The sequence below is a fragment of the Typopeltis vanoorti genome, chromosome 4 (genome assembly GCF_054136105.1).
Source record: "Typopeltis vanoorti isolate ZY-2024b chromosome 4, IOZ_Tvanoo_1.0, whole genome shotgun sequence".
Classification (NCBI taxonomy): Eukaryota; Metazoa; Arthropoda; class Arachnida; order Uropygi; family Thelyphonidae; genus Typopeltis; species Typopeltis vanoorti.
In genome coordinates, this window is record NC_143552.1 from 26,333,247 (window position 1) to 26,345,834 (window position 12,588).

The following is a 12,588-nucleotide window of genomic DNA, read 5'->3' on the forward strand; positions in this document are numbered from 1 at the left end:
TTGAAGATAGAAGAGAGTTGTATGTGAGCAGAATAATGGGTATTGAAGGGAATAATAATAGGTATTGAAATACCAAAAATTCATTCATGTTTCTTTACACAGATGCCAGGAGTATCAAGAATGAAGGAGATGAATTAGTGGCATTCATAGCTTCTGATGGTCCAAAGATTATTAGGATGAATGAAGTATGGTTGATGGAAGATTATGTACTGACAGGAATAGAAATAGAAGAACAGTATAGGAAGGGCAAATTCAGTGGTGGAAATTGTTTATAAGTGATGAGTTGTGTTCTCTCAGAGTGGAGCAGTTGAACGGAAATGGCACTAATGGTTTTGAATGTATATATAGGGGTGTGGGATAGGAATGGGTAGGACAGGATATTTAGTTTTATATTGCTGTAGATGAGGAAATACAGTTTGAGGAGCAGGAACAGTTGAGTTTGACAAATGCAAAATGAGTGATCATTATGGAAGATTTTAAGTAAAGCAGTATTAATTGTGAAGAGGAAACAGCATAGAGTAGTAAGGGAATGAACTTCTTGAGGGGCAAATGCCACAGGCAACATGTAGCAGATAAAACAAGAGGCTCAAGAGTTTTGGATTTAGTCCTGGTCTGATGACCTGATTATAACTGAAATGTCATCCCTGTCTCCAGTTGAAGAGAGTCACCATGTGGTCTTGAATTGCAGGATGAATAGACATACAGAAAGACATATTTGAGAGTAAAGGAGTTTTTGTTGAATTATAAGGCAGGTGATTATAATAATCTTAGAAATCAACTTGGGATGGCTCCATGGGTAGAATTGGAAGAGAGAGATATTAACAGTGCAGTGAAGAAATACTTATTAGCAGCATTGACAAGTTTTATATCTTGAGTGAAAAAGAGAACAAGATTTAATGTAATAGACAAGCTTAGGTTGAACGTTATTCATAACTTATTTTCAAGGCATTACAACACCAACCAACTAAATTATAAAAAAATCCTTTATTAACTGGGTTTGTTTATTAATTGGCTTATATTTTGCTGAATTTCAAACCAGCATCTTCAGAGCACATTACATGTCACGGTTAACACACGACAATGTGTAAGTGAAACCTTTCAAATTGTAACTGACAAAAGATCTAAAGGATATTTAGATCTTTTGAAAAGCAGATCAAGAGCAGAAATTTGAAAATTTTGAAATAAGAAATTTTAAATCCTACAACAGTACCAATGTACTATGCTCCAACTTCGACAAGATTGCGTAATTATAAATTTATCATCAGAGTTGCAAAAAAAGCTAAGAACACTCTCAGTTGGACATAACTTCGCTGTTACACTTAAACAAGTTTCAAAACTAGAAATTATGAACATAGAACTAGGCATCTACAGTCTTCCACCTTCAATGTCAATAATGTGTGTTTAGACATAGCTAGCTTCCTAAACAAATCTAAACCACCTAAAAGCAATAGACCTCAGAATGAAATAGCTACTTTATAAAGAGTATGTAAGAATAAAAATATTGTGATTACTAAAGCTGATAAGGGTAATGCCACAACTATCATGAATGAAGAGAATTACAACAAATAAATGCAGGATCTCCTAGGTGACAATTCCAATTCTACTTATCAAATTACTGATTGAGACTCCACTATGTCTCAAAAGAAATTATTGATAAAAGTGATTTCTTGGCACCAAAGAAGTTATCAGCAAAATAAAACCTGTTTGTTAAACCACTCTGCATTTTAGGGGATACCTGAACTCCACAAATTGAGTATTCCCCTGTGCCTTATAGCTGATAGTATCAACAGTCCTACTTATTAACTTGCCCAACAGTTAGCTAAGTAGTTTTCTTCCCCTTACTGACAACTCCTCTACCTTTATTTAAAAAAAAAAAATTTCTGTTCATTTCATATCACTTGTTAAAAATCACAGCCTTAAAAATGCAGACATAATAGTTAGTTTGATGTCACATCTTTATTTACTCATGTGCTACTAATAGACACTCTAGAAATAATAGTCTAATTTTTCCCCTAATATCTTTCAATTATTCAAATTTACTATGCATAGAGGATCTGGGCGGCTTTACATGGCAAGTAAAAATCTACAAACAGACTAAGTACTTCTGTGGGTCCCCCCTATCCAGCTAGCTTTTACATGGAACACTTTGAAAACAAAATACCTACCACAGTTAGATACATGCCTTTAGTCTGGTTAGTTATGCTTTGTTGATGATGTGTTTGCCATTTTGCTCCATGTTACCTATCTAGACAGCCAGCATCCGAAAATTCACTTCCCAGTAGAAAAATAATTTAATAACTGTTAGCCTTTTCTTTACATTACTCACCTGGCTTTCAGATGGTTCACTATCTTTTTCCATTTATAGAAAACGAACACACATGCACACACAAACTGACACAGGAAGATATCTATATAAACAATCACATCATCATCATCCAGCCCATCAGTATGGTATTCTTAAAACACACACAGGACTAGGGCTATTTGTTCTAATGATGCACTAAACTTAAATATCTTTGCCATACTTTCCTAGCCAATGGCTACAGCTCCTACAAAATACTGTATTTATTTGAATATAACTCGCCCTTGCGTATAACTCACACCCCTGATTTTACTTTATGAAAAAAATAAAAATAAAAATTTTTGCATATACCTCGCACACGAAAAAAATTTAAACACATTCACATCGGAGTGATAGTAGCTCGCTCCCTGTGGTAAACAACATGCCCTCCCCAACAGCCACTATACTTCAGTTGCAAGAAAAACAAGTAGTTTTATTGTATCACCGAATAAGGTACAGAGACATTTGCAGTCTATGTAATTTATTTCTCAACAAATAGTGCAATTAGAGACAACTGAGATAAAAACACTAACTAATGAATCACATGTCCTCTCTCACAGAAACTATGCTGTATAGACTCAAGTAAAAACCATATGTTGCACTGGCAAACACAGTATCTATTTGCCAGTTTCTAAAAACTGTTGTCCAATTTTTCAATTACATGAAATGAATGTTAGTTTGATTGCATTTGAAATTTTCGATGTCATTAAGACAGATCACAAAGGTTAACTTCAAATAAAATTCTACTGCAAATCAGCGTGATGCAGAAGCAGCATGCAAACAAGCAGCAATAAAATTCAACTGAAGGGTTGAAACTTTGTGAGAATTTAGCCCGCTCGCGTGACGTGGAAGCGGTGCACAGTGATGAGAAGTTCCATTGGAATGATAAATGGGCAAAACACCACCCCATCATGAACATGTTAAAACTAAGAAATATATAGTGAATGTTGTTATGGCAGTTTCAGATATTATGAAATTCAGTTGAAGAGAATTAGCATTTCAACTCAACAATTGTCGGTTTCTCTTTGTTGTTGGGTCATGCAATCTTTTGTTAATACCTCACCAATCATATACACGTCTTCATAACTGCTCTATCTCTACTGGCCTACCGTTACTGTCTGTTTTGCAATCTACTTTCACTTCTCATTAGTCATTTGTGAAGGATTGTTCATTATGTATCCCATGTCTTGCAAATTTTTCAGTAAGAAAAGACCATGAGTAGACATATTACTAACTATTATAATAACGGAATTAACTGACATCAATTATTCTTTATTTGTAGAATTTTCACCTGAGTATCACAGGCATCAGTACAGGTACAAGGCTAAGTAAACAATAACTGTTGTATTCACAAAGCGCCACCTAAGTAGCTAAAGTTAAATTTCCTAAATTTATTTAATTATTATTATTTATTTATTTATTTTTTTAAATTTTATTTTAATTATTTAAATTTAATTACAGTTGTATCTCGTTAATCCGAACCTCTTTAGTCCGAACCCTCCAGTAATCCGAACTGCTTTTAAATGCAATTTCCCAAAATTATGACTTTACCACATCAATAAAAAATATAAATTTGAAGGATGTAGCGTTCTCAGTTTCTGATGCTTGGGAAGCCATCATATACATGTACCAATCATCAAACCTGAAGCAATTCGAGGGTTATGGGAAAAACTGTGGCCTTCTAGAATTTACCAAGATAACTATGGTGATACACAAAAAGAGGAAATTCAAAACGTGCATAATTTGGTTAAAAATATAAATCCAGATGTCGAAATTTCACAAACAGATGTTATGGAATGGATTACAGGTCGAACCAAAAGTGAATTCGAAATCAAATCAGATGCTGAAATTATAAATATGACGCTGCAGAATGAATTAGAAGATGATAAAGAACTCGAAGAAAAAAAAGTAAAACATGAAGAGGCGGTTGACAGTTTTAATATGTGCATAGAATATGCTAAGCAGAATGATATGCCATTCCACAAAATTTTATTGCTAATGCAGCTCTGTGAAGAAGCATTCGAAAAAAGTTTAGTTTCCAAGAAGCAAAAGAAAATCAGTGACTTTTTTACAAAGAAATAAAAAACCTTTTTTGTGTTATTTTGTGAAACTTTTTTTTTGTGTGTTGTGAACAAGAAAGTGATATTTTTTACACAAAGTTATGTACTGAACTATGCAATTTTATTAAATCAGAATCCTCAACAATAAGGTACATACAAACTAAATTTTTTACTAAAATAAACTTGTGTATTGTATTATTTTTTAAGTTTTACATTACCATACAGTGGTTTTTTTTTTCTATCAGTTACTTCATTTATTTACAGAATTAAATTGATGTACCATTAGAAACTGATTATTTTCGTCTTAAACACTAGTTATTGTTGTTTCTTGGGGGAAAATTCGCTAATCCGAACAAGCACGGTTTTTATTAGTTCGGATTAGCGAGATACCACTGTATTTAGTTATTTAATTATTAAATAATAATTATTTAATTATTCAATTATAATTATTATTATTATTTTTTTATTTTTTATTTATTTTTTTAATATATATATATATGTGTGTATACAATTATATGTTAGGAAAGATTTGCTGCTTTATAAAGTACTATTTCCCACAAGGGGGGAAAGACGTAGACCATCGGATCTGTTTAGGTTAGGGGAGTGAAGTAATGTTTCACATGTTTCTTTGTATAGCCGTTCCATTAGGAACCGACTTTTGTGAATGACTTTTGTCTTGTTCCACTTAACTCTGTCTGGTGTTGATGGCATGTTCTGCAATTCCAGACTGTTCGGGTTCAAGGTACTGGATGTATGACTGGTGTTCTTCTAACTGGACCTGAGCAGATCTTCCTGTTTGTCCAAAATATGATAATCCACACGAGCAGGGAATCTGGTAGCCACCTGGATAGCTGAGATGTGGGAGCTTGTCCTTTGGAAATATTTAGGAAAGTGGAGATTTTTCTGACGGGTCGAAAAGCCACACAGATATTTAATGGTTTTAGCACGTTAGCTATGCGTTCACTGTTTATTCACCTAATATCTTCAAAGGACAAGCTCCCACATCTCAGCTATCCAGGTGTCTACCAGATTCCCTGCTCGCGTGGATTATCATATTTTGGACAAACAGGAAGATCTGCTCAGGTCTGGTTAGAAGAACAACAGTCATACATCCAGTACCTTCAACCCGAACAGTCTGGAATTGCAGAACATGCCATCAACACCAGACATAGAGTTAAGTGGAACAAGACAAAAGTCATTCACAAAAGTTCAGTTCCTAATGGAACGGCTATACAAAGAAACATGTGAAACATTACTTCACTCCCCTAACCTAAACAGATCCGATGGTGTACGTCTTTCCCCCTTGTGGGAGATAGTACTTTATAAAGCAGCAAATCTTTCCTAACATATAATTGTATACACACAGACACACACACACACACACACACATATATATATATACAGTGTGCCCCAAAATTCACGCAAGAAGTAATTTTGATAGAAAACACAGGTTTTTAATTAAAAATTGTAATTTCTTATTGATTCATAAAGTATACAGTATAGGGTTATGCATGGAATAGCTTATCGGATAAATGGCCTCCACGGCTTTGCTGGCACATATGCACTCTTTTGTCGAAATTTTCCATACCCGTTTTGCATAAATGTGGCTGAATTTCATTGATACAGCACTCAATTTCCTCCTTCAAGGCATGGGTGGTCGTGGGCTTGTTGGCATAAACCTTAGACTTCAAAAAACCCCAAAGAAAAAGTCCAACGGCGTTAAGTCACATGATCTGGGTGGCCAATTCTGATCATCAAATCGGGAAATTACACAACCAGGAAATGACTCATGCAGTACTTGAATTGTTTCTCGGGCTGTATGGCATGTGGCACCATCTTGTTGAAACCACATGTCGTCCACATCCATATCTTGCAATTTAGGCACAAAAAACTGGATTATCGTGTCGTGATAGAGAGCACCATTAACTGTTATTGCCTTACCAGCCGCATTTTCGAAGAAGAATGGACCGATGATGCCTCCAGCCCAAAATCCGCACCAAACAGTGACACGTTGTAGATGCATTTGTTTCTCAACAATCACTTGTGGATTTTCTGAACCCCAAATGCGACAATTTTGTCGATTAACGAAGCCATCAAGATGAAAATGAGCCTCATTGCTGAAGATGATTTTGTTCGAAAAATAAGCATCCGCTTGTTGTTGTTCCATAATCCATTCAACGAACTCTCTTCGCTGTGTGTGGTCAGTAGGCTTCAGTTCTTGAGTCAATCGAACTTTGTAAGCATAAAGATGCAAATCTTTCGTGAGAATACGCTGTAGAGAGCTTCTTGAAATGCCCAATTCAAGACCACGGTGCCGAATTTATGTTCCTGGACTCTCAGCAACACTCTCACGAATTGCTTCGATGTTTTCTGTTGAACGACTTGTTGAAGGACGGCCAGAGTGTATAAGATCACTAATTGATCCATTTTCCTTGAATTTTTTAATTAATCTTTTCACAGTTCATGAAGTTAAATCACTATTCCGACCATGTTTTGTACGAAAATTGCGAACTGTAGCTGCCAAACCTTCATTATTTTTAAATATTGCTCAACAATGAAAATACGTTGTTCTTTTGTGTAGCGCTCCATTTTTAATAACCCTGAACTGTCAGCTGTCACGCTATCCTTTTTTTTTCGTTCGCAACACTTTACCGCACAAATGGCGCTAAATTTAAATCTTGCGTGAATTTTGGGACACCCTATATATATATATATATATATAAAAAATAAAATAAATAAATAATAATAATTAAATAAATTTAGGAAATTTAACCTTAGCTACTTAGGTGGCGCTTTGTGAATAACAGTTATTGTTTAATTAGCCTTGTACCTGTACTGATGATGCCTGTGATACTCAGGTGAAAATTCTACGAATAAAGAATAATTGACGTGAGTTAATTCCGTTATTATAATAGTTAGTCTTGTAAATTACTGGTAATATTTGCTTGAAATAATGTGAAAGAAGATGACGCCATTTGGGTAGATGACTTTGATGATACACACACACACACAAGGAAACTGCTCTCAAGGACAGAAGTAGCAATCGCGAATAGGAAATTCTTGGTAAGTCATATCCATTTTCATTTTTTCCTGAAAACTTTAGTTTCCGAAAATCCCTGCATATATATCACACTGCAATTTTTTAGCTTTAATTTTGTGAAAACAAAGTGCATATTATATTCGAGTAAATACAGTAGATAAAATACTACATGGCCCTCTTACCCCCCTCTTCCATCCTCAAACACACAAGAAACAAAATACCACTTCCTATTCCCTATGTTCACAGTATTTGAAAAGATAGCCAAAATATAACCCTTGCACTACATTCAAACCATCTGTTAAATTACCAACTCTACTCTCCTAAGGATAAACTCCATCTCATGGCATATTCTGGAGTTTACGAAGTTTCATGTGACTGTGACTTGGTCTACTATGGACAGACAGGAAGATCTGTTAACATCTGTCTTGGGGAATATAAAAAATACATTTGCTGCCATTTATTAATTTACTAAAAATGTGGGAGATTGTTATCTTAAGATCAACTTCTACATGTAATACTTCTTCTTTTCTTACATTAGAGGGTTCCAAATTAGAACTTTAGATCTTTTGTCCATTACAATTTGAATTGTTTCACTTACTCATTGTTGCATGTTAACTGTAACATCTAATGTGCTCTTTCAATTACATGAAATAAATGCTTGTTTGATTGCATTTGAAATTTTCAATATCATTAAGACAGATCACAAAGGTTAACTTCAAATAAAATTCTACTGCGAATCAGTGCAGTAGAATTTTAATAAACAGTTAAACTAGTTAATAAACATCTTTTTTATAATTTTTTTTATTTGTTGTTGTAATAACATTAAAATATATGATTAAAATTACTATTAAAATAATGGAGAACAAGATTTGAGAAGAAAAGCAGAGAACAGTTACATAAGGAATATAAGACTCTGGCTAGGAAAGTGACTAACATGCTAAGGAAGGCCAAACTAAGGGCCATATGAGAAGAGATTATCCCTGAGATCCAAGAAAATCTGAAGGAATTCTTTCATTATTTGACCAGTTGTAGGAGAGATGATTGTGGAAGAATGATTTTGTTAGATGAAAATGGGAGTAGAGTGAATGATGCAGAAGTCATAGAGTTGTTTAATAATCACTTTATGGGGATATTTCATTCTGGTAATAAAAAAAGGGTTTTATTACTAGAGGGATGGGGAGGGTTCAAGTTTGGAAGTGCAACAAGAAAGTGTTACAAATACTAAGTTTTCTGGATGTCAATAATGCAATGGGACTGATGGAATTTCACCATATTTTGAGAGAATATGCTAAGGAATTGAAAACTCCATTGAGAGTCTGGCTATGGTCAAGGTGTCCAAGAAGGGTAAGATTGTGCCAATTGCATAAGGGTGGTGGTAGAATGCTAGTGTCCAGCTGTAGGCCAGTTTGTATTCTTCTGTAGTTAAGACTTTTAGAAATTAGTGAGCAATTGTATGTACAAACATTCGGCAGATGAGGTAATGTCTGTGAGAGTAAGTATGTATTTGTTAAGGGGGCATTCTTGTTTTAGTAATCTAATTGCCTTTTATAATAAATTAACAAGCAGTTAATCAGGGAAAGGTATATACCGTCATTTAAAATTTTTATTTTATTTTATTTTACAAAGGCATTTGAACAGGGATACCATATTATAAGCTGATAATTAAGTTACAGTGTATGGGTTTTAATATCAGGTTAGTGAATTGGATTGGCTGTCTGATAGATATCAGAGTTGTGTATGGGGAAGCAGTATCAAAGAGACAGAAGGTTATAAGTGGAGTCATTCAATGCTCAGTATTGGGACCCATGTTCTTTGACCTTTATATCAGTGGCATTGTAAATGGCTTGCAGGGAAATATTCAATTGTTTAGATGATGTGAAGCTGGGAACGATTATTAGTAATAGTGCCAAGGTGATAGCCCTTCAGGAGGATGTGAATAATCTACAGATGGGCAAATGAATGGGGATGTCAATTTGATGCAATTAAATGTCAGATCTTGAACTTTAGGATCCATCGATAGGAAGCTGTATATTGTGTTGGAGGAACTGTATTAGAGGATGTAGTACAAAAGTGTTGTACTACTTCAGAGGATTGCTACAATACTGAGAAGGACACTGACTCACAGAGATAGAAGAGTTGTGGTTTCATTGCATAAAGCCTGATCAGACATCACATGGATTATTGTGCTGAAATTTGGTCATTGGGATTTGAAGGTGATAAATTAACCTTTGAGAAGGTGCAAAGCAGATGACAAAAATGATATCAGGACTGTATAATGTTAGCTATTAGGATAGACTGAGGGTATGCAGGCTACAGCGTTTGGTCGATAGAAGGAGAAAAAATATGATTGAGACGTTTTAGGCACTTACAGGGTTGACACTGGGAAGTTCTTTTGTATAGTACATCAAGAGTAAGGAACAAGGACAGAAGTCTATTCTTGGGAGTTGGGTATGGAAGTGTGAGTAAGAGGGTGATGGTGGCTCTTTTGCATGGAGGGTAATCGCACCTTGGAGTGTAGTGCCTGATAGGATAGTGAAAGTAGAAACAGTGAATGAGTTTAAGGAATGATATCATAGACACATTGTTTAAGATGGGCCTCCAATGATGAATCTAATTGACTCCATGGAGGTCCCAAATAACAATTTTAATAATAATAATACTTGCTTTCCTTGTTGAAAGTTTTTTCACTTCATTATAAATTAAATTAAAGATGCCAAGAAATTATATTTTTGTTTAATTTTGTATCCAAGTGATTGTGCATGAAATATTTTCTTGACTAGGCTACTAGTATATAGAGGCTCTGTGTACAAGTAGCCTAGCCATGAAGATACTTCACGTGCAAACTTTGTGTGCTTACATTTGGATAAAGGATTAAAAAAATAATATAATTTTTTGGCATCTTTAATTTACTTACTTACTTGCATGTGCAACAGTCTTCCATACCATCTCATTTTCTTCCTCATCTGAAATTCTGCTTGCATCCAGCATCCCACTTGCCTTAATATCTTTAAAAAATATGAATAAGTAAACAATAAAAATCCTTTTGTGATGGAGATTTTTGGATATTCACCAAGCTGTATTAAGTTTAAAATCACTTAAATTAATTGTAGTTAATTTTTTTGTTAAGTAACTTTGTTAGCAAATATCTGATATTCATCACTCCCCCCCAAAAATAAAGTGTAATAAGTGATTAATTTTTAAACTTAAAAAAAAACAAAACAAAAACATAGCAATGATTGTTTTCACTTCTGGTGACCACTGTGGTAGTAAGTGAAATCATCATAGTAGTTTGGAGTTTGACTTATTTGAAGACTAGTACTATATTGTTCAATATGCATATGCACATATATGTTTGTTTATATATATATATATATATATATATATATATTTATTTAATTAATTTCTAGGGCTTTTACTACAGGGATTCCACCAGCTCCTAGATATCACCATTCTGCTGTAGTTCATGAGAACAGCATGTTTGTGTTTGGTGAGCATATTAATGTGAAATGTTAAATGAAATGTGAAATAACTTTTCATAATGTTATAGATATATAATGATAAAGGATATTGCTCTAGAGCAGACAAACTCAAATCTAAATAACTGTAAGATGTATATTCAGATAATGCTAATTAAGAAAAGGAAGGAATTTTTGTTTGTTTTAGATTTATGGCTGAAATAACGAGGGCTGTGTATGTCTGTAAATTGCATGTATTCTTCTGGGTGGTTTATCCATTCTGCAGGATGAAAAAAAAAACATTGTTTTTGGGAACACTTACATTATTTGACGTTAAACATAAATATAAATTTCTTGAACGATATCAAACCAGTACAGGTAGAGTGTTGTGGAAAATTTTAGAATAAGAAATCAGACTATGAATCTTACCTGTGCTGAAGATTCTAGTAGTAACAAATTTTTCCACTTATTAGCAAGTGTGACTTATATAAAGAAATAGGAATGACTGAATCTATTTGAAACCCAAACAGCAGAGTAGGAAATGAATCTCAACCATATAAAATTTTTCTGGTAACATTTCAACAAGAGACTAGTTTAATAATAATGGTAACAATTAATTGCTGGATTTGTGTCAGTATTGAAATACTCTGAATTTGGTAATAATAACAAACTATAAAAACAGAGGAAAACTTGTTTTCCCAGAGGAAAAATTAAAAATATAAAGAATTTGAGCCTCAGTTCTTTGCAGAACTGAGGCTCAAATTAAACAACTTGATCAATGGGTCAGTTCGCTTGTACACTTTTCTAATGCTAATACGTTTAAAGACATGGCCATATTTTCATTACAGTACTGAAATCATAAGCACCTCCTTTCAGTTCATCTACCTCAATTCTCCCATCAGTCTCCCTATCTATAAGTTAATGCAACATCTGGTACTGGAATATCTCCACCTGGATGGTAGACACTTGCAAAACGATCATTCAAGTAACTCAACTATTTCATTGAGCATTCTTTTACCTCCATACCACTGCATTTGTTACTTGCCACGTAGTGAAAGAATTTTTTCGTGATATCTTTTGGCTTCATCAGCTAGCTTCCTCTTGTAAATAACTGTGGCCTTTCTCCTTCCCTCTATACAGATCACCCTGCTTTCACTTTGCACCTCATGGGCTTTCTAGACATCACCTATTTCTTCCCCTCCATGTGGTGCACCTGTTCATGGTGGAAGGACCTCCCAGTGATGGTACTGGCCCTTTTCATTCTTCCTCTTTTTCTTTGCTTTTCTTTCCGTATTATTTGCTCTACTTCTCCTGAGTCTTTTTCACTATCCTTTTTCCAGACCACCATCACTGGGATCCAACGCCCGGCCACTGTGCGGTGCGACCCATGGACATCCGGAAAGCGGGATCCTGGTAGTCTTGCACTACTTTGGCCCCTGCTTTGGCAAGACGGGTGGTCCTGGATGGCCCAGCCAGGATCAGGCAGCTAGTGGGCTTGCCTGCAAGGGTCAACGGTGTTGCAGTAAGTCTCTCACCCCATGGTCCGGGGTCTGGATCCTAGACCTGCCGGTATAGCGTCCAGGGTAGCCCTGGCTTTCCACTCCTGAGCGCAGTCTTTGCTTGCCAGGTAGTGGGCGTCCATGTGTGTGTGGCTCCATGGTGGGTGGGGAGCTCTGGCACCAAATTAAAAAT

At 35.0% G+C, this 12,588-nt stretch overlaps 1 protein-coding gene across 3 annotated transcripts in view; it reads left to right on the plus strand.

Annotated features, from left to right (window-relative positions):
- Positions 1-12,588, plus strand: part of Lztr1 (Leucine zipper like transcription regulator 1) — a 510,326-nt gene that overhangs the window by 92,229 nt on the left and 405,509 nt on the right. For all 3 annotated transcript variants that reach the window (XR_016548176.1, XM_090391043.1, XM_090391044.1), the window contains exon 5: positions 10,849-10,928. Coding sequence is in view for 2 of the 3 variants with exons in the window: in XM_090391043.1 (XP_090247169.1) it covers positions 10,849-10,928 (80 nt within the window). In the remaining variant the exon portion in view is untranslated. The remainder of the gene's footprint in view (positions 1-10,848; positions 10,929-12,588) is intronic.